General features: G+C 43.1%; 1 protein-coding gene across 1 annotated transcript; it reads left to right on the top strand.

Moving 5' to 3' along the window:
* Positions 1-829: 829 nt before the first annotated feature.
* Positions 830-15,266, top strand: PPP1R36 (protein phosphatase 1 regulatory subunit 36). Its single transcript, XM_031553712.1, is given in 11 exon segments — positions 830-892; positions 894-1,015; positions 2,481-2,561; positions 3,227-3,348; positions 3,460-3,526; positions 4,353-4,451; positions 7,790-7,930; positions 12,479-12,518; positions 13,770-13,951; positions 14,039-14,227; positions 15,035-15,266. Coding segments are annotated over 11 exon segments (1,257 nt in total). The 5' UTR covers positions 830-844; the 3' UTR covers positions 15,201-15,266.
* The last annotated feature ends 8,140 nt before the right edge of the window (positions 15,267-23,406 follow it).

Here is a 23,406-nt window from a genome sequence, read left to right as displayed (position 1 = left end):
TTGCATTTGCACGGTCCTTTTCATCTGAAAATTGTAAGCCAGTATTAGAAAGCTGGAACTGAAGACTAGGACCGACAAGTTTAAGTAACTGCTCTTTGCCAAAGGATTAGAGCCAGTGTTTCCTAATATTCATCTCCACAGTCTAACCATTGCACTGTTGGCTACTGACATGAACTTATTTTGGTGTTCTGCTACCAAATTAAATTGAGCAAGAATCGCAGACTCTTGTTGCTGTCGGAATGGCACCAGGCAAAAAGTCACTTAAAGCCTTCGTGTTTCACCTGATTCACCCTTCTGTAGGCAGAAGGACTTCAGCAGCAGGATGCATTTTAGTTGAAAGGTGACCTGTGAGTACCAGCTAAAAGTTTGCAAGCCTTTCTTGTTAGTTAAGAAGGGGACTAATCCATGGAGGTTTTTGGTTTTGTATAGATACTGTCTCTGGCAGTTTGCTTCAGTGTTCTCTGAAGATTCTCTCTGGTGTTTATTTAACGTTCTCAGAAGTTCAGCAAAGTGCATAGCCCATCCCATTTTTAAACAAAGGCTTATTTTCTGCTGCTGCTTAGTCATTGCAATTACATAAATAATATCAAAAACAAATAAAACTGATGGTTTGTTTAATCCATGACTACATTTGATCTCTCAGCCTTTATTAATTCGCTAGCAACCAAAGAACTGATGTTCTTTAGCCAACTTTCTGTGATTTATTCACAATCTGAAAGACATAGAAGAAGACAGATGCCTGTTTTTTATGTCTTACGCTGGCAGCCTTTAATCTGAGAGATCTTCTGTTTAGCTAATTCACAGTCAACATCTGAGTAAAAAGCAGACTTAAGAAAGATATACAATGGACAATATGCACAGTGCTTGTGTTATAAATATTTTGCTGAGCTGGGGCTGAGAAAAAGGGCACAGTGATTATGACATGTAACCTGCATGCTGTTTTCTTGCAGACGATAAAATTAACTTCAGGCGTGTGGTACTGGAAAGATGACACTAACACACTTGAATTTGCAAGGTAAAAGAATGATGTTCAGTTTCAAATTACGCAGGCTTAAGGTTCAGCAGCTCCATGTAAGGTAAAATCAGAGTGTAATGTTTTGCCTGAAAATCAACTGCAGGACAAATCAATATGTTTAAACATATATATATATTATGATTTGACTGAAAGATCTTAGAGGTCTTTTCCAATCTCGGTGATCCTATGATTCTGTAGATGCTTTTCTTTGAGACTGGAGCTTGTAATTGTCACTCTGTGACACCGAGTCACCATCCCTGGAGGTTTTCAAGAAAAGGGGAGATGTAGCAGAGGGACATGGTGTAGTGGGCATGGTAGTGATGGGTTGATGGTTGGATGAGATGATTTCAGTAGTCTTTTCCAACCTCCACGATTCCACGATTCTATTACATTTATCCCATTAATGGAGAAAAACAGAAATATGCATTTACTCTGTACTGTTCTCAAGATGAATCTACTTCCAAGGGATTGCTGAAAGTGTGTGCAAGTCCTGCCGTGTGCCTGAACCATGTGCTGGAGCAGCAGTGCTGACAGCAAGGGCCAGATTGCTTCCTTGGCATCGAGGGGTGGAGGTCCACAGAGTGATGCATGGCAGTGAGCACTGAAGGACTGCAAACCTTTTGGGAAACCACAGTTCTGCAGGAGAGAAATTGCACGTACCTGCGCTTTGCATTTCTTTGGCAGTTGAGGAGCAAGACTTTACCTGGTTGAAATATTTCCATACATTTAACTACTGGGGAAAAGCTACATCCTCCCCTCTTCCCTTCCCAAGTGCAGGGCAGGCAGGGTGGTTCCTGCTCCCATACTGGCAGCTCCCAAGCCTTGGTCATAGTAGAGCTGGGCTACTCACTTGTTCCTTGACCACAGGCTGATGCAGGTGCCTTTCATGGTCTGAGTCTCAGCAGCTCCAGCCAACTTGTCTCATGGGTTTCGGAATGCAGCTGGCTCTGCGTGGTGCTCTCTGGGGCAGGAATAAGTTCCCCAGCCATGTTTGCTGCCTCTGCCATTTGTAGTCCCAAAGAAAATCTTTACATTTTGCATTTAAAATACGTCATTCCAGAGACAAAACCCTCTTCTATTTTCCTACACAAAGATAAAGTACTAGTGGACCTGAAGGTCAGGTGCATATATGTACATTGACCTACCATGAATATGGTTAAGATGGAAATTAAAAGAAGGTTCCTATTCACTGATGTTGTTAGGACCAAGATGGTAAAGTCACTTGAGATACAGATGACTTGAAGGGTTTCTGTGATGCAGGAGACAGCAGAAGAACCTTTGCTTCTTCTGTGCTTCTCAATTCTTGAAAGCAATGTCTCATGTGGCCCTCACCACAACCCAGATGTTTTCTTTGTGTCAATTAGAAGATGAAATACCTGTGTTTTTGTATCGTGGTGAGTTGACCTCTTTGCATTGCTGCTAGAAATGTAAATTCATATGACTGCATTCTCATACTCTATTTCAGCTCCAGTCCAACAGCTGAGGAAAACCTTAGCGAAGGAAAAAACGCTCACTTTCAGGAAATATGTGTCAAGACATTAAAGAGGTATTTCAACTCCACTAAGCTAGCTCAAGAAGGAACGCAATTATTAGGGTGGGAATATTTCATCAGTTGTAGGAGGATCGTGTCTGAACACAACAGGTGAAGCAGGAGCCACCTGTCATTTCAGCAGGGCGGATAAGTGGTCTGAGCAGAGAAACAGGGCCAGACATGCCCCGTGCTGAATGCCAGCTCAGGCAGTAGCCTGCTGTGACTTTGGTAAAGCATTCAGGTCTCGCAGAATGAGGTAATAATTCTCATCTACTCTAAAGAGTATTGTGAGGTAATTAATTCACCTTTGTGAGGCACTTCAAAGATTAAAGTATTATTATTAATGTTATAAATTCACAACATGGTGTGGCTGACTTTCATCCATTACTTAAAACATCTTTGATCTAAATAATATAGTCGCAATTTATTATATTAGCAACTAAAAGGGCAAATTCAGAAGCAACCTTGGAGGTGACATGTCCTATTTCTCCCAACATTCCCAACCTGCTTTGTGGTTATAATAGTTGAAAGTTATTTTGGGATATCTGCCAAACACATTTAGCTGCCCAGCTTTGTGAAACTGCATGCAATAAGGACTGTACATGCCAGGTAGAGAATGTGACTGTTCTGTGACTGGAATTAACAATGTCTTTAAATACTACATATTGGTCAACTACTAGCATTTTCCAAGATGAACGCAGTGCTACGCTCCCTGAAAAAAGGCTGGCTGGCAATGAGGAAAAAATTCATATGCTGGCAAAATGGATAAAACATGAATATGTCACACTGGATGATGTCAAATGTGAGTAATTGTTGGTCTTCTGCATCAGCGAGGCATTGCCCACAGAAGTATTTCTACTACCGTTGAGCAATTTTTGGAGAAGCTATTATTTTTTTTGCTTTGTGTTTTCAGATCTTGCTTTCCTTTTGAGAGAAGAAAATGAGTCACATCGCATGCTACCATTTGCAGCAGTTATGGGGTATGTCATTTAGAATGTTTTGAGAATTGTGTGTGTATCAGGGAACGGAGGGACTATCCTGTGTGAAGTTTCAAATCTCTTCTCTGGTGGTTAGTGGGAAGCAAATACATTTTCTCCTTGATATGCAGAAAAATAATCCTACCATTTGCTTGAAAGCATTTCCACTCTGTTAGCTAAAGGAAGCCAAGACCTTGGGCCTAAATATCCAAACACCGTTATTCATCTTAGCCTAAGTTAAATTCAATGTTTGGCAAAGCATCCATCACGCTGCCTGCACCAGGAGGGCCTAACACAACAGGGCATCCAGGCTGCCTGCTTGTGCTGCTGCTGTTCCAGCCGGAATGCAGAGCTCGTTGGTTGCTGCTGGTATTTATCAGTGTAACTTCCCTGTATGCTAAAAGCAAGGAGGCAGTTGGCAGAGCACTGTCTTAAGGGTGTACCCCTGAGATCACCAGGGCTAGGCAGCGCCTGCACTGCCTTTGTTTGAAGAATGTACCTGTATATTTTGAGCCTCAGCCATACTGTCCTTTGGGAAGGGGAGGAGAATCTTAGTTATCCCCATTTTCTTTGAGAATGCTACTCTTTCAGCATGCTTAGTGTACAAAACATACTTGGAGGATATAAATGTGGTAATATCTAATTCAGTCCGTGGCTCAGTGTGCTTCTTGGCCTCTAAAGTCTTACTGTGGGGTGGAGTGCTCACTGTGAAGGGCTCTCAACTGCATAGGGGGTTGCTCAATATAGTGCAGGCCCTTGAGCAGACTGCTGTTTTTTGTAATAATCTGGTGCTGCAGACTTACCAGTGACATTTCTACCTTTTATTTAGGAATAAAAAACTGGATGAGTTCCTCATGGCCCTGCTTTTCTACATGTCTTTTTACCTGGAAAAAATTGCCCTGGAAAAGAAAACCCAATCCTTGATTTTGTGAGTATAGGACGTCGGGGGTGTAAGTACCCAGAGTTTGCCCTAGCAAATCCAGACTTGTAGGAAAGTTTTTACAGTGGGCTCAGTGGGATTCTGCATATGAGCAAGGACTATTGCTTGAGTACAAACTGCATGTTGGCCTGGTTGCTATATGGAAATATAAGGAGAAAAATCTCTCAGTTATACCTCTTACACCTTTGGCTTCTGTGCTTTCCCAGGACATCTGAACTAGTCATTACTATGACCCAAACCTTTGTGTGCCCTGGATCGAATCACCATCCCCCAAATCTCATTTCCCAGTAACAGCATTAGCATCCAGTCCTTTCTGCTTGCAGAAGCACCCACAAAGCACAGCTGAGTTTGCTGGGTGTTAATTTGTGCCGTGGGTCACATTGAATTCATTTCCAACTATGCAAAGCAGATTCAGATGCCTCTTCAGTGCTAGAAACATGTTCCAACATGAGAAATATCTGCTAGGCAAGCAGTTCCCAAGTAAGGGTGTGTGACCACATTTGCTACCTTGCAAAGTGGAAGTGAGGATGCCAGAGAACAGTTGAGGAGCTGCTGTGTTAGAGGGTTATGTGCCTTGGGTGAAAGTGTTACAGAGCTACAAACCATGATTATAATAAACTTCAATGATTTGCTGGACTCTTTGATAATCTTGGAGAATTGATTGATTAATTCATTGAAACACTCAAAATTGTTTACTTCACAAGTAATGAAGCCTTGATATGAAGAGGGGCTGATTTATCTGAACTGGAGAAGAGACTGTTGGAGGATTGCTGGTCTTGAGCAGTTCATTCCATTTCCATAGATTGCTGGATGTTTCTCTCATTGTGCAAAGAATAATTCATACATAAATCATCCACATAATTTCATACACAAAAGTCTTAGGTCCATGAGGATGAAGAAGACCCTGCATTGGCCATGACACCTCAACATGGCTCTTGTCATCAGCTGGTATGGAAAATACACAAGCAGACTCAAACAAAGAGGAATTTGGACCTATTGCAACATGGGTTTCTATTTCTTGAGTCAAGGGGGCTGTGACTAGTAGCTACCAACTATAAGCACTGGATAATCTCTGCCAGAAGACACTTTTTGCTGTGTTATGGTGTGCAGTACTCCCAGAGTTACTGCGGTCTTTCTGTGGGAAGCATATAGGAGCTCTGAGCTTCCCAAAGGGATATTTGCAATATTGCTTTGTTGAGATTCATTTCCTCCCCTGAAGGGAAGTGGCTTCCTTGCCAGGACTGCTTGCGTGTAGTGTAACATCAGAGAAGGTCAAAGAAGAGACATTTACCATGCAAAAGTCAGGATATTGATCTATCAAAGCATAAATACAAAGAAGGAAAATAAAATTACAAAAGGCATATTTAGATCTTACTTAATGTTGAAGTTTATCCTTAATTGTTCTTGCACCTAAGCTGACATGAAGAGGAGCAGGCATGAAGAACTTTTGACACTGCAGCTTCGCTGTGTCCAAGGCTTCCTATTTCCTCCCTTATTTACCTGGTCTAATTCTGAACTTAGTATATGTTGTATTTCAAATCAAATGTAAGAAGCACTGCCTTTTTCCTTCTGTGCAGTAGAGTTCTGGAGTAGTCTTCTACTAGGAAGTAGTGGGAACAAGGGAGAAAACTACTTTTTTTCTGAAGATGGGTCTCTGTGAGCTCGTGAAAGGGATTTTATAACCACATAATAGAATCATAATGACAGAAAATTACACTTCTGATAAGAATCCTTTGGTATGTGATACGCTTATGTATTTGAGAGGATGTGACGGAAAACTGCACAGCCATTTGCTTTCCTGTATCCATCCCACATAAATCCCATGCTCAGGGCTGTTCCAAGTTGTCTCTTCAGGAAGAAAAACCCCTCCCCCTTTCTTCTTGATGTAGTTTAATTTCAGAGGCTTTTTGCTTTCCTGTGTAGTACTGGCTATATGCCACAGGCAGAGACAGACTGGAGGCAGGCCATACTGGTACCCCTTCATGCGTCTGGTTTGTGACACCTATAATTTGCTCAGAGTTAAACTGACAGACAAGTTACTTGAAGACTGGGCGTGATGACCTGCCTACTCCTTTAGCAGCCTGATGTTCCCACAGCAGACACATCCAATGTCTGTGTAATTCTTGAGCTGCTCTTACAGACCTTGTGTGCTAACCTCCTGAAGCAGACCACCATCCTCATCTAAGACTGTCCTTAAGAAGTCATTGCTTTCGCACATTGTGTTTTCTTGTGTCAGAAGGAGTTCCTGTAGGAGAAAATCATTATGAATCTGGATATCTGAAACTTCTTGTGACCTTATCTTCTCTTGATGCTATGCAGATTCTTTGTAAATCTAAGCTTGAGGTTTGCCTGGCTTATTTTAGGTCCAGGAAGATCTTGTAACCAACTTCAAAAGCAACCAGCCAGTTTTCCAAAGCAGCAGGCGTGAAGCATTGCTCCGCTAGAGACAGCCTGAGAGTATTCACCTCTGAAGCATGCAACTAAGAACAAAAGCTAAACAGTGGTGAATGAAACATGAATGGAACACAGACTATTATTTCTGTCCTGCATTTCCCCCCCCCCTTACTTTCTTTCATGTGTTTTAAGGAAAATCTGCTGAATTTTATTAGCAATTATCCTTGAGAAGCCTGGAGTAATTGTTCTAATTATTAAAGGTGGGTTGTGTGGGAAGCTTTACAGCTGGAGGCCATCAGGGACAGATAAAATAGCTCTCCCCAGAGTAGAAGGAGGCTGGTAACTTTTAGGCCTGCAGCACTCCCGGTACTGGGAGACAGCTGGGTGGATTACAGGGGAAGCAGGGGAAATAGAAAGCTCTTTGGTTTGGCATTTCCTTAGCGTTTGATCTGAAGTGGTTTAAAATACAGGCTTGTGGGGTCAGCCATTCCTATTTAGAGGCCATCCCAAAAGTGCTTTGTGTGCCTTTCTGAAGAGGAGTAAGTGGTGTCTCTGAATGAGCCAACCCCTGTGCTCCAGGCTGCCCAATTGTAGAGTCTGTGCCTGGAGACGTCTCTGTGCACCTCTAGGGCTTTCATGTAGGCTGCAGAAGGGGTTCATAAGCTATGCAAGATCAAAGACAGCAACCTTAAAAGCTGCTGGCATGGAGCCTGGATCTGTAGGGCAAGAGAGGCTGTCTGAGTCCAAGCACCAGACCTGGCTGTCCCAGCAGCGCTACAGAGCTGTGCTGGAAGCTCCTGAGCTTGGCTTTGATGCAACGTGAAGGTGTTGTCATGTGGTGTGTTGGCTTGTGTGCCTGAAAAACATGCTTACTTCTCAGGAACTGTCATTCTTTCTGGCATCCCTTCCCTAATTTTTTTTTTTTTAAACAGGTCTGTGATTTTTCTGGAAAATAAAGCAATGGATGATGTGTTGGCGAAGTTAGCGGTGGCCAAGATCTACCTTGCCAAAGTTTACAGTAACTTTGTCCTTGAGAGAGGCATAGCAGAGAGGAGTCGCACGTCTCATGGAAAGTAAGCCAAGACATGATTTTCCTTGACAAATTAAGGGCCACAGCAGCCCAAGGCCTCTTTTGAGTGATACAAGTGAAGGCCCAAGGCCATGCTTCTTGTCAGTCTAAGGGTTATGAGAGGACCATGAGGTCTGGTGAGGTATTGTAACAGGCTGCCTGGGGAAGAAAGGGAATTGCTGTCCCTCAAAATTTTCAAGAAAAGGGTAAATGTTGTACTGAGTGACTTGTCCTAGAGTGGTCACAGGCATGGGCTGGATGGATGGTTGGACGGGATGATTTCAATAGTCTTTCCAACCTTTATGATTCTATGAGATACAGATGTGCATTGATTTCCCTGAAGTTCTAGCCAGTAACTAACTCAGAAGTGTTTCTGATGAGCTGTTGCCAACTGATTTGACACAACAAGTTGTAGCAGAGTTCTGGATACCAGGTGGTGAAACTCTAGCCCTGGTATGCGGAAACCTTACTAGATATACAGAGCAGGAAACTTAGTTGGGTTCAGTGCGAAAGCCAGCAGGGCAAAAAGCAATGCCAACCACACATCTCACCCCTGCCATTTTGACTAAACCTTGAAAAAAAATAGTTGTGTGCTTGCTGGTTGCCATTGATCCCAGCATAAGTTTCTGTTTATACCAAGTCAGAGAGCCTAAGACTGTTAGTGAGTGCAGGAGAACATGCTTCTGAAGAGCAGCAAGTGAAGGGACAAGAAAAGGTTGTGCTTGAGAACTATGGGTGTTAGAAGAGTAGGGAAGCAGGGAAGATGGTGCATAGACTTTTTTTTTTTTTGGAGTGGTAGAGACCAGTAACTCTCTAGATGCCTTTAACCTAGCAAAGGTCTGAGAGAGGCAGGAAGCCTTAGTGGGAATTAAAAAATATGAGGATAGGAGATGGATACACATAATGTTTCCTTTCCTTGGCAGTAGCCATCATGCACTCCAGTCCCTTGAGATCTTCTCAGAGCAGTTTCAGGCACGTTTTTCCAATATCGGTTGCTGTGAAACTGCTGCCAGTCCTCCATCGGAGTCACAATCCTGCCTTTCTGCAGTGTGGCTCCTGGCAGCCTTACTGTTGTCTGCAATTGGAGGAGCCTGGATTTCCTCCTAGTCAAGAGAAGAGGGTACATGCTGGAGGTAAAGGGAAACTGGAGACTGCTGATCCAGTAGGGTTTTCATTCTAGTGTGCTCCCATGTCACAAGTCAGTGGATCCTGAAATTGAACAGCACATTCTTTCTGTATCCTGGCACATTGGTATTTCACAGGGAATTCCTGGCAGTGGTGTTGTGTACCAAATGCCTGCTTCTAGATTTCTGCTGAGTAGAGCATCCCATTAACCTTCCTGTTGGCTGGACAGGGAACATCACGACAGCATTCATTGTTTCTATTGGGTGGCCCTAATGCCTGCACTTATGAGACCCAGTATGAGTGCAAAAAAGCAGCTTGAATCCAAGGACTGGATGCAGCTGGATAGAACAGCCTGTGCTGCATACCCAGCTGGTTGGCTCTGCTGCCTGTTTACTTATTGTATTGTCTGGTGGACAGCAATATGCAGGATTGAGAAAAGAGGTCTAGTGGCAAACTCAAATAAATAAATAAATAAATAAAAGAGAACCAAACCCAGTGGCATGGGAATGAGAGCAGAGAGCTGAAATAGGAAACTGTCATCTTTAGTATTTCCATCACAGTCGGGGTTAGAAACTGGCTATGGCTTGGGACACTGATGTCTGGGCTGTAAAAACACAAAGAGCCAGAAAAGGGCTGTGTCTTAACACATTTGCAATGTAATGTGTTGCATGAAGAGAGACCAGAGTTACTCATAGCAGGGTGGTGGCAGCTGACTACAGCGGACTTCAGAGTTAGGCTAATGCTGAGCATGTCCCAACACACAGCACTTCTCATACCAGCAGCAATTACATGAATATAAACCCTTCCAAGCTGACTCAGTTTAGCCTTAAATGTTATCTGGAGCCTCCCAGACCATCATCACATGAACTGCCAAAAACAAGAGCTAAGGGACAGAACTGATTAAGACTCTCAATTGTAAAAGAAGATCAGGAATTTTCTCACTGCACATACTTTGGGATAGAAAATGTCCTTTGTCAAAATGGAAACTGTGGTGAGGGTTACTTTTGATGATTTTTTTTTTTAACCTGAAAAATGTTTAGATTTAAAAGCTGAGAAACTATTGGTAATGTGTAACTCCTATTTTAACGATATTCTGTTATAACCCAACTATGGTGTTGAAGCTTTTGCTTCTTCTCGTAATTCACCATAGCAACATATTAAAGAAATCTTATGCTATGTTGGGAAACTGTTTTCCCTTCCAGATATGCCAAATGTCCGTGTATTCATATGCAATTATTGATTTTTCATGTGAAGTCTTTCTCTGAAAATTTTTAAAAAAGGAAGATTAAATGGAGGGCATCCTCATTGTAACCATTTATATGAACTGTAAAATGCAGCATTAAAACCTTAGTTTGATATCCTCCCAGACTGGAATTTGAGAGAGTCCCTCCAGACCTGTTATTTGTGTGTTAGCATTAGTTCTTTTGTGCCTCTAACGCTGAGGAAGGAATAGGTGTGTCTGGCTTTCTCCTTTTAAGTTGATGGGGGTTGCGCAACCTTTTTGTAGTGCCAGCTTCCTTATGGGCATTTGTCATAATGGGGAAAATACAAAGCATTCCCAAAGCAGCAGGCATCAGTGGCACAGTCAGCCCTTACCAAACCCGAAGCTGACTTGATCCATGAACACTTAGAGTTACAGCTGTAGTTGAGGGAGCTGCTAAAGCACATGAAGCGTTACCCCATCCGCCTGTGCATAAAACAGTAGTTCCTGTAGATATCTGAAGCCATTATCTTCTTACATCCAAGCCCCATGCTTACCTCAGCCCTTGGTCGTGCTGTTGTCGTCTTCCATGCATGCGCTACTTCTGTCACCCTGACAGCTGCAAGAAAACACTATTACTGTGTTTCTAGAAGTCATGATGTTCTTTGCTCACTCATTCACATTTTTCTTGCAAATTCTGTCCTGAATCTCAATGCAAGTTTGATGTTTTCCTAACCCTTTCTGTATTTTCCTAGGTAATTAGCAACTGTGCCCTAGACATGGGAGATACCTTCTAGTTCAATGCTTATCTTAGGAAACTTTCAAGCGGTCTCTTAGCTTAATACTTTATCTGAGGGAATAAAGCACTGGGGGAAAGAAGAGTGGAGACCCCCTAGCATTATTTGATTTTAATTATTGGTGTTAGTTTCTGTTGCTGGCCTCCATATAGGTTTCTCTGCTATACTGGGAAGTGATTCTAAGACACCGCACGAGTTACCTCATGCTGAAAGGTAAAGCAGAGTTTTACATTAAGGTTTAGGAAGTTGGGGTAACATGATGTTCCTCTGCTTGGGTATTCTGCAGACAGAATATTGTGCTTTTCCAAAATTCGTAAGAAATCAAAATCACTGAAGTTATCTGGGAGATCTGCTTGAACCAATGGCCATGCTTGAAGATTCAGGTTTCTTTTCCCTTGCACAACAAGGGGGTTTGGGTTCTCACCTGAAGCATCAGGAGAGGTATGACTGGTGAGAGCTAGACAGGGAGATGCATGGTCCTCCTGATCAATATACCTATCAGTGAAAGTTAGGAAATTGCAAATAGAGATACGGGACTGAAAAGTGTTACCTTCATGGTCTGCAGTGTTTCTGGGGTGATGGCAGCTAGGTGTGCTCTAGGGGTGCAGAACAGTTGATGCCATTAGGAAGGTAAGGGACTTTCAGGAGTTGGTGAGTTGGCACAGAGGCAGGATTTCCCTTGTATCAGGTGGAGTGGAGCCAGATCTGTGGAGATCTGAAAGCTGGCAAACTTGCTTTCCCTTACACAGGGGTGAGTTGTGCTGGCTTCAGGAGAATGGAATGGCTTTTGGGATGTGTGCATCACCCTCCGCTTTGATGGCTGTTTCCATGATGGACAGTCATTTGTCTTCCCATGAGAATCCCCAGGCACAAGTGGGTGGTGTGAATATCTCTCAGGCTTCCACTGGGCAAACTGCACTTTAACAAAGTGCACTTTGTCATTTTTGTACATGTTTTACATTTCTTCTTGGAAATGCATCAGGGTTTTCCTTTCTATTTTTCAAAGTATATTGTCTCAACATTGGCCTGGCTTTGTACACTTGGTAGCTTTGCTCATTACTCTCCCAGCGATGTCAGGAAGAATTTTCTGTTTGCTTCAATGGGAACTGGGTTAGATCAGTCCTAGCCATTTTTGAGAGGCCCCAAGATAGCATAGTGGGGAGCCTCGCCTGCTGTTCACATCCAGCTTTGTTTCTTGGATTTAATTAAATGAGCCATACAATATTTTGCATTTTCTACTTCTGACACAATGCAGAAGTCCTGTTGTTCTCTTAGACAGTAGTTCTCTCGTAATGAGGATTCACCAGCAACAACTTACTGCTGTGGTGAAATGCCAGCAGTAGCCTCATGAATCGTTCTCAGTGCTGTGTTCAGAGGACTGAAAGAATGACGGCTGCTATTAATTTTGTGCTCTTTTTCACTGCCTTAGGAGAAAAACGTCTTTGCAGAAAGATCGGAACTTCTTTGAGGTAAGAAAGATAGAAAGATAAATGGAGATTTTGACTCGGTGTCAGCTCAGACCATGTCCCTCCTTGCACATTCAAATGCTGCAGACAGCCTGCTTCTTTCTTTTTGGTCCTCCCAGTGGTTTACTTGCAGGGCAGAGTACATTCAGTAAAATTTTACTTCTTGGGCCTAGATTGCAATGCCTGTAAAATGCCACCCCTGTGCCCTTCAGTGCAGGTTTTCAGTTCTGCTGTGACTCTCAGAGCCGAGGCAGTTTCCATCACAGACTGAGATCCCCCTGGGAGGCCTGGTCTGTTGGTTTCTTGCCAATGACCTCATGAATTCTTCTTTGTAGGTAAGAAATTTCACAGCCTTCTTTCATTTCCACTGTGCTTGACAACACTTTTAGATGCCAGTAAGCTCTTCTGGCCTGCTACATCCAGCCCAGTGAGGAATTTGAGCCTCTCTGTGTAGCAAGGCTTTGATAACTTAATATAAAACACTAGGGCCCAAATTATACTTTATACTTCTCAAACTGTACAGACTTTCCTTCAAAGAGGAGGACTGTGGATTGAATTCCAAGGGTACACCGTAGTTCCAGTGATACCATCTTTTCAGGAACCTCAGTAGAGGTTTGATTTTCTGGGTGTTGATTCAGCTGGTGCCAGGAATCATAAGTGTTAAAATGGTGTGATAACCTAGATAATCCTATTCAATCAGCAAGCAGATACATGAAGGTAAGATGCAATAAGTTTGTATTTGTTAGTAATATTTTCTGTGATCAAAATGCTGTCATTTGGGGTGGGAATCGTCTAATTCCAGTTGCCCAAACAATAGCTGTCCCATCATCCTAAGCCCTCAGGCTACTCTGACAGTCATGCAGACAAGGAGAAGCTCGGCCAGGGATGAACTGTTGCCTCTTGGGACAAATGAGTGTGATAAGAACCTCTGCAGAATGACTCATCCCACCAGTCTGTTTCCATTGATTATTGAAGGAAACTGGGTGGTGATCCTCAGTTCATTTCATATGTTCATAGCAGCGAAGCTAAACTAAATTGGTCAGATTCAGCAAGGTGAGATCCCTCTGAGCTGTGTTTCTAGCCTCATCTCTCTCTGTACCTTTAAAGAAACCGGTGCTTTCAGATCTTCACTGGTGAAGTTTGATGTCAGACTTGTTGCTGGCTTTCAGTGGAGTCATGCCAACCTGCACTGTGGGACAAGATGGGGTTCTGAACCTCTTCCCAATGAAAATGGGATCCATATTTTCAACTTAGGGCTTCTACAATTTCTGCAGCTACGTGACTTGGCTTGTGTTCAGGCGGAAGCACTTCCAAGTGATTCGGGAAGAAATCGGCAGGCTCCTTTGCTCTGACATGTTCAATCTCGCCATAAGAGACAGGAACCATGTTTCTTTGCAGACTGCTGATGCAAATGCAGTGAGATTACCACGTCAGAGGTACACATTTGACATACTGATGAGCCCTTAGGTAACCTGTCCAGTCCGAATACACTAAGATAACATCTGTGTTTGTTTTCTTTCAAGACAAGTCGGTGCCAAGCATCCATCCATTAACAGCATGCTTTACCAACATTCACCTGTGCTCAGCACACTGCTGCCCTCACCAAAGGAGAGCGCTCAGTACCGCTCCCAGAGCCACTACTGTCGGAGCAGAGACCCACAGCCCTGCTCATGTGACATCCTACCAGACTTCTCACAATTGCTCACTACCAAGTAAGGGATAATTCTTGTCATAAATAGATTTGGTAGTTCTATTAGAGAGGCTGCCAGACAGCTAAGTCTTCCTTGTTGAGAGGGGGACCATTGGACAGCTCTGTGATTCTATGGCTGGGAATTTGCCTACGGGAACAGGCAACTACTGTCCATCCTGCTGCTTTGTTACTGGGAAGTATTATTGGGAAAGCCAATAGAAATAGAACCTTTTCCAATGATTAGGATAAAAACAAAAAATTTTGAGTCTGATTGTGCCATATAAGAGGAATGCTACTTTTCCCTCCATCCATTTGTTGCCTTCATTTTCTGGATCTTTCAGATTTCTGGCAACCTAGAAAGTGCACCATACACACAAAATCTTCAGACCTATCTACAACATAAGACTGGTGAATCCAATATTTCCCCAAAAATGAAGTTTGCTACAGATGCACGTGTAATTCCTTTGTGAACGCTTTCAAAACTGGGTGCCTGCTGAGTTTTTATAACTTCTGCACAGTAATTGATGTGCAGTAGGGCCGACCTTCTGAAGCAGTGCTAAGTTTCACTTGGACATACACATTTTGTATTGCGTGCATGCACACTCCAGGCAGAAACGTGACATGATGTGTGAGGTGCTGTCTGTATATGTGGTTCTTTGTCCCTGGAGCAGAGAAGATAATCTCTGCAGAGTGCGTTATTCACAGTCTAGCTAAAGGAGGCAACTTTCTTTGCTGGTTTTCATTGGGAAACACTGCAAGTTGTTCTTCCTTTCTCCTGTTTTCCTCTGCTTTGTCATGTCAAACATATTAACACCATGTTTTCTAACAGGGTGGGCATCATTGGAGCTCACTGTAGTGAGTTAAATTCCTTTTTGCTCCAGTCTGATGGGACAACGGAAGAGGAAGACCAAGACCAAGAACAAAGAGAAGAACAAGGAAAACTAAGGAGTCATTCCTCTGTCCCGACAAAAGATCTGAGTTTATCAGCTCTGTGAAGCCCCCAGAAAGGCTTAGTAGAGAGAGTGCTGTATTCTCGAGCAATGGCAGAAGGTGATGGTAACCAGAACAAATACCAGAAGTTGAGTGGCATGGTTTCACGTTGCTAAGTAAATAATTTTGAAATTGCAGCTTAAAAAGCCAAAATCATTTATCAGAGGTGGGGTAGTTTAATACACAAGCATCTGCATGGATGACTGAAGACCTGGACTGTAATTCCTGGTTCTGTCACTAACTATTCTTCTTTTATCTTAACTCCTTCTTCTCACTGTTTTTGAGAAATTATTTTACTGACTTATTTTGGGAAGTGCTTTGACACCTGCAGATGAATACGATTATTGATTTTAATGTCAGCCACCTTTTTTTAAAGGATTAGCAAAGTAAGCAGGAGACATGACTTACTATGGCCTAAAAGTTCCTCAAACTGTCCTTTTAAAGGACCTTACTCTTGAATCTTTGATATATTGTTTACTCCTTTTTTAATTTCCATCACCTCTCATTTATTTCTAATATTTTGTAGCCTAATTTGGTAGCCTAATTTATGACTCACTGTGAAAAGAGTATAGCAAAGAGGAATCTTCATATACATGACATGACGTTTACTCAGAATTAACTTTTCCAAGTTTTACATGTGCATTCATATTGGGCAGACAGGGTAGTGCTCTTCTGATCATAAAAATGGTGGCAAGACCTTCAAATGGTGCTTTGGTTGCACGTTTCCTGGGAGTCTGGTTGGGCAACAGCATGTGCAACTGTCTCTCCCAGCGGCACAAGCTGCTCCTGGACGGTACATACCTGGTTGGACATGTAAGAGGCAGCTGTGCTATCACTGCCCTGCAGCAGCATGGTTTCTCTACTGAATGATGCAGCAAGATGTTGGCCAATACCTGGAGCTAAGGGAGTCTACTTCATATCTTCCTTCTCATGGTGTTGGGAGAAATCTTTCAGTTTCTGCTTTAGGAGGCCTTGGCTTGGTCTCAGTTATCTTTGTCTGCATCTGTATCACACCGTATGGCACACTCTGAGTAAAACCTGATGGTCCTAGTGAGTTCTGGTTTTAAGACACTGTGATAGTAAGCCAAGTCCTCCATGATGGCTTTGGGCCATGTAACAACAGCCTTGAACTTTCTAGAAAGGATTGAGAAATACTTTGAAGTTCAGGTCCTTTAGTCAGCAGAGTCCTTTCCAGGGTTACCTTCTCAGGGCTGAGCTCTGCTTTTTCTGAGGCAGCGGATGTCTAACACAGACACCCCATACCTGTTTAAGCATGTAAGCAAGACCTGGCAGCCTTGCACACATGACAGTGAGTCATCCTTCCAGCAGGAGAGAGTGAGTCAGAAAGGGCAGTTGACAAGCTTTATTTATCGGTCTCCTGTTATTTGGCCCGGGAGAATTTCACTCTGAAAAACCCACCCTTGTTAATGACAGGCAGAGCTCAGAAGCGTATCGTGAGACTACTGGCTTTTATTCCCAAGGGCTTTGCATGCGGCTTTCATTATCAGGAAGTCATGGCAGATTGGCCATTTCCATGAATTTCTTTTTTTAAAGGGACTCTGAGCATGCCAGCTGTATCAGAACAACTTGCCCAACCTAGGGTTACCATAAACAATACAAATTCAAATGCCTCCGAGTGACGAAAAGAGGTGGGGGTTCTGTGCAACAGCATTTACTGAGTTCCCATTTACTTTCTTCTCTTAGGGCTGACTTGCTCAGAACTTTAATCAAATGCTGCTAGCTTAGCCTTATGTCTTGATTGGCTTTGGATTATGGTTCTGCCACTCACAGGCTCCATATAGGGTGTGTCAGGCTTTTGAGTGTACGTGTCTATTTTCAGAAGTTATTTTGCTCTGTTGTAGAAATTCACACCAAGAAGAAAGTTGGCAGGAAACTTTGCAGCTCAGAGATGGAAAAAGAAACAGAGGAAGGAAAAAAAAAAAAAAAAAAAAGCCTGCCTGATGATTAATGAAGGAAACCCTGCCCTGAGAGGTTTCAGGCTTTGCGCTTGGGAGGGAGGTGGCATTGCAGCAGGGAGATCCACCGAGATGTGGAATGACCATTTTGTGTAGCTGAGGTATGGAAAGAAGCAGTATAGACTTCATCCATTCTACTTGTGTTCTGTAGGGGTTCGGGGCAGTAACCCATGAAGGCAGCACTCACAGCAGCAGTGCTGCAGGGCTCAGCAATCTGAGCCCACATGGCAGGGCCTGGGGCTCTTGCAAGTTCTTTGTGGTCCTGTTGGTTCATCTTGTTCTGTTAGAGGCTGGTGTCTGATATACAGGGAAAAGCAGTCTGAGCCTTCTCGTTTTCCTCTGCAAGAAAGATACGCCAAAAGAAGCGCTTCATCAGCTAATAACAGGTTTTGTCCATTTTTACGTGGATTCATACATGTATTCATGCAGTTAAATTTGCTGCATAGGCGAATAACGCTTCCATATGCCTTTGGTAATATGGCTTTTTGTTGCTCGCAGCCAAGTGGGGTCTTAACAGATGCTGCAGTAGTGAAAGGCATCATCTTGTTTCATGATCCTGCCGGTGTCCCTCCTCTGCCTGGGGTCCACCATTTTACTTCATCTCCTTTGCCCTCTCAGTTAAACAAAAGATTCAGGAATCCATGACAGAGCTCTGAAGATGCTTCTCATTGCTCCTGTTTGTTCTGCTGCTCATCTCCCTCTCAAAGCCAAGCTGCACCTACCAACCAGCCAGCCCAGGAGAAATAGCAGCTCCTTTGTACAGACTGCTGACACCATCACCTTGGTTGCTCCTCACCAGGGGATAGGCGTGATGCTTGTAATGCCTTTTTACCTCCAGGTGCTGGGGGAAAGAGAGTTGCGGTGAGACTGAAGAGACTGAACCAATGATTTGCACTACGAGAGGAAGTTGTCAGTCTGGATTTTCTTAAGCAATGCTTCCAAATGGTGGTTGCATGTGTTCCTGCAATGGATGGGACTAAAACCTTCGCCTTGCAAGCAGATCACACTGGAAGTATCATGCACCAGTTATGGTTCTTGTGGCTCAAGCTATATCAGAATGTTTGTGGTGAGATTTTTACAGTTTGCAGCAAAAATAAAACAAACTGCAATTCACAGAATGTGGAGATATTCTTACTCTGGCTCATCTTCATGTGAGAAAGCTTGAAAGAACAGGCTGTAATTATCCTGTCATCTGTTACAGCCCTTCTATTTGGAAGAGATATAATAATATTAATGCAGTATATTTCTTGGTGTCATTATTTACAAAACAATAAATCATCTTTTTTCCTTTTCTTTGAATACAGTAGAAACAATCACAAATAGTCTCAGGAATGTGTGTACAGAAACAGCTGGTCCCAACAAGGTCTGACTTCAAAAGAGTTCCCTCTGTGATGCTCCTTACTTTTCCCCCTCCTGTACCAAGCCAACACAAGCACAGCAGCTATGATGGTGTCTCAGCAAGTACAGCAGTTCCTGAATTTGCAGTCCTGAAATTACTGTGGAAACTAGATCTCTGGGAGAGAGCTTCCATTGTTCATCTGTCTTTACTATGTTATAAAGGATAGTTATTCCTTCTACTGAACCTGGCATAGTATGCGTGACATGTTTTTACTGTTCTGTATAGGTATTGTGGATTGAAGACTTGCCCAAAAGCTGCTATTAGCATTTTTTCAATGTTTTCAATGTAATCATCAAGAGAAGGAGTGCGACTCTAATTTAGGTGTTTATAGCAGGTCATCTTAAGACAGTGCCCAGATCTCTCTATTGATTGGACTTGGAGACGTGGTATTGCAGACCTGGATAGGCAAGGGATTGACCTACCCTTTGTCCTTTGTACTCAGAAGCTGTAAGACCTCTCACCCCTGAAACGCTGTGATTTATGCTTTTTAGGAAAGAGGAGGGCGAGATGTAAGAGGTGGTTGTGCTCTGTACAAAGAAGAGCAGCTCAGATGCATGAAGTTCCGTGCACTGTGTGATGGGCTGGTCAGAAGCTTATAGGACAGGATCAGAGGAAAGGCAAACACAGGTAACACTGTGGTAGGCATTTGCTACAGATTCACCTAGTCAAAAAGACAAAACAGATGAAGCCTCCAGAAACATGAAATAAATGCCAGTGTTTCAAGTCTTGACTTTTACAGGAGATATTAACCAACGTGACATCTGCTGGACAGGAAACAGTAGGGCATAAGCAATTCATGTTTCTTGAGTGGGTCAGGACAATGTCTTGATACGGGTGCTGCTGGTAACGATGTGAAAAACAACAGGAAGAGTTTCTACGGGTGTGTTAGCAGTGATAGGGAAACCAAGATGTGGATCTACTGCTGAACAGGGCAGGTGAGCTGGATGAACAACATGGAAAATTCAGAGGCTCTCAGCATTTCGTTTGCCTCAGTCTTTGCTGTTATAGTCTGTTCCTGGCTATCTGTGTCAAGAGGCAGAGTTTGGAAGATAAAGATACTACCTGCAGATGATCATGCTGGGGTAACTTATATAAAATGGACATACACAGATCCATGGGACCGAATGGGAGGCAGGTCAGACTGACATAAGGAAGAAAATTCTTTGTAGTGAGGGTTCTCAAGCAGTGGAGGAAGTTGCCTAGAAAATGTGTTCAATTTCTACCCTTAGATGAACTCAAAATTCAGCTAAATCGGGCCTTGAGAAACCTGCTTATTCACTGAGCAGAAGATTGCATGAGAGCCCAGCAGAAGTCATTTCCAACCTATTTTTTTGTATGATTCTTAGTAGATGTCTGAATATAAAGTCCCCTGGAAATGAGATGCATATGCCTTAAAATGTGCAACACTGAATGTAGCATGGCCCAAATGCCACAGCCCTTGAATGGGCCCATAGGCCATGGAAGTATAGAGGAGAAGGTAATAGTGGTGGTACAGGGAACGCAGCCAATAGGAAGGTCTCTGACCATGGGCCAGGAGGATTAGTAGCACTTAAACAGTGCTCTCTGCTGCTGCTCCATTCTAATCTGTCACCCTGCAGGTGTGCTGTATGCATTCCAATAGGTAGTCCAGATCCTCCCAGTGCTCAAGGTATTGGTGTCACACTCTTTGTAGTCCTCACAAGTCCCTAACAGCTCTCTGTCCAAGAGCCCTGGTAGCCTGAGCTCTGAGTTAGTGCTGACGTCCATTTGAGCAACTGTGGCAGCTGGGAGCTGATGTGTTCTTGTTTTACCCAGCTGGCAGCACTTACAATAGCAGCACAGAGTGCAAGGAAGGTCTTGCCAGGGGGTTAGTCACCAGCAGACATGCTGTCTATAAGCTCCCTGGGCAAACACTCTGTTGCTGGGGTGGGCTGGCACACAGACTGCTGCATCTTCTCAGCTCTTGCTACCAGACCTGGGAGCTCTGGGCACACCTCCAGTGCACTCTGAAACCCTACAAAGGCCTCAGTTTCTTGCAGTGCTTTTGCTTTGCCCCTGAGCAGCTCCTGCTTCAGGTGGTGTTACACAGCTGCTGGTTCAGCAGGTTTACTCCCACAGGAAAGCTACTGTAAGTATTTCAGGTTTAATTTAGAGTAATTTAGGTTTAATCAGTGTTTTGGACCTTTTGTCATTCTTTATTTTGACGGTATTTCAGAAGGGCTGCCTTTTGGGCTATTGAATCCTCTGCAGACTACTGGTTGGAAGCAGTTTTTCCAGGCCTGCATCTCTACAAGTGAGACACTCTGACCATTGGTACCTGGCCAGGGGAGCCACAATGTCCTGAAGCCTCTCTCCGCGGATGGTGAAATCTTGGGGAATAAAGTCCTAAAAGAAAAAAAGCTTAACTCAGCAGTAAGAATTCTGCTTTAAACAGGGCGAGTTGTTTGTGCTTATTAGTAATTAAATTGACATTTTCTGTCATTTCTTTGAACAGTCCTTGATGTTGCATCTGAATTACTGGCTGATGGAAGTCCCAGCCTCAGTCTTTCAGCAGAAGTTGTGTGACCATGGAAATCTGAGAAAACTTGCTGAGAGCATATCTGCGTTAAAGTAATAGGCTTTGGTGCAATTCTAAGAGTTGATTTCCAAACAGGGTTTGATTCCTGTGTTAATTTGTGCTTGCTGTGACTAGAACTGTATTTGGTTGGACTGGATGATCTTAGTGATCTTTTTCAACCTTATTGATTCTCTGATTCTTTTTTAAGTTGTAGTCCTTCTCTCCATGGTCAGAACTGCTGCGACTGAATTACCATTGAGAGGAGATGGTTTTTTTTAAGGAAAGGACAACTGATACACAGCATCATGCAGAAGTTTGCTAGCAAAGCAGGGAAGCTGGATAAAACATCCAGGAACTCAGTGTAAATATCAAGAATCTCTTATTGCTTAAATGATTTTAAATATTACGTCTTATCACAGGATAAGAATTGTCTCTTGATATACATATGTACATTTAGCAAAGATCACTGACATATTCCTTTCAAAGTAAACAACATTGTACTCAGGAGAGCAAGAGTTACTGCATGAGAACAAACAGCCAGATTTGCTCTGAATTTTGGATTTCTACATGATATTCTAATTTAAAACAGAATAAGCAAAGAAAACAACAAAGCAGTGAAATAGTAACTTTGTAGTGTATAAGAACTGAATTCAAGTGTTAAGGGCATTTACAAACTCCATTATTAATACAAAAACATTGCTTTATCTTTGAAATGAATTCTAGATGGGAGCCTGCGTCAGTTCCACTGAAGACCAGAAACGTGTCTGTGTATCATGTTTTGACAGAATATTCTTCTGTGATTACACATTCTGGTCCAAGGTATCATCCAAGCCTGTCCCTGATGAATTAATATCAATGGAGTCACATGGCAGGATTGTGACTCTTTAGTACCCATTAGTCCAGGATTAAATTGGCATTTAATTGGCCTACTCTGCAGAACAAACTCCTGGCTCTCAGTGCACTTACTGCAACAAAACGTGGGTGTTTTGGACCTGGCTCATCCTTCTGTCCCCTCGCTTCCCAAGCACTATGGACTTCAGTGAGGTACATTCAGGCAAAACTCACTTCAGCCTGTATCTTTCTGCTATGCTCCTGCTACTCAATGAAATCACCCTTTAGTATGTTTTAGTTCATTTGCACCAACCATAACATCACAGAGTCATTAAGATTGGAAAAGACTTCTAAAATCATCTTCTCCAACTATCAACTCATCCCACCGTGCCCACTTACCATGTCCCTCAGTGCCACATCTCCATGGTTTTTCAACTCCTCCAGGGAGGAGGACTCCACCTCCTCCCTAGTTCTGATGCTTTGCCACTCTTTCTGAGAAGAAATTTTTCCAAATATCCAACCTGAACGTCCTCTGAAGTTCATATCTCCTCTGGAGCACAGCACCCAGCTTAAACTCCCAAGAGTGGGAGCTGCTGAGCCTCTGTGCTGCAGGGAAGGGAGACAAAGGAACCCATACAGATGCTGGTATCCTGTTACCCACAGAGTACTTACTGTCAGGTCCCACATCTGCCTCACAGGGACAGAAAGGAGCTCCATGGCTTTGAAGTTGTGCGTGCTTTTTGCCATTCAGGGGAAGGCAAGGCTGTGACACCAGGTACACACCAGGAGAAGGTACTCTCAGTGCACAGCATGGAGTTATTTTGGTCTTTCAAAATCCAGCACCTATTCTATTTATCCTTGAGCGTCTTTTACTAGCGCTGTGCCTATTTATATTCACACAACCATAGCACCCTCTGTAATGGCCATAATTCTTAATGCAGTGGCATTTGTAGCAGTGAGCAGAAAGCAGAAGCTGTTCCCCCCCAGTGGCTGGCTGTCCAGCGAGGCTGGCAGTGTGTCAGAGAAGTCAGGAACTCTTGGAAAAGAAAAGGAAAGAGGGAAACAGAACTCATAGGCCATGAGGCAAAGGCATTCCAATAAAGGCTTCGTGGTTTTGCCAAGACAATTAAAATATTTACAAGGAATCAAGTTGGTTTAGAGGAAACTTGGAGATCTATGAATGTCAAGAGCTCCTCATCCTTACAAGGTAAAGGTTAGTGCTGTGCTTTGTATTGTTACTTCCTGAGGTACCCCATGCTTAGCAATTCTTCACCTTACCCAATTTGTTCTTCAGTGGTGATGTTCTAGTTTGGCAAAAGGGAAAGAAAAGTAACTGCACCCAGCTGTCGTTTTACTTTCTTCAGGTAAGAAGTGATACAGGGGGATAGCAGATTCAACATTAGTTCATTTTATTAATATTTACATCAAAGGAATGAGCTGTCCTATGAAAAATATAAGCTTTTTTTTGC

Source organism: Meleagris gallopavo, chromosome 5, assembly GCF_000146605.3.
Source record: "Meleagris gallopavo isolate NT-WF06-2002-E0010 breed Aviagen turkey brand Nicholas breeding stock chromosome 5, Turkey_5.1, whole genome shotgun sequence".
NCBI classification, from domain to species: domain Eukaryota; kingdom Metazoa; phylum Chordata; class Aves; order Galliformes; family Phasianidae; genus Meleagris; species Meleagris gallopavo.
This window is presented reverse-complemented; position numbering and strand designations above follow the sequence as displayed.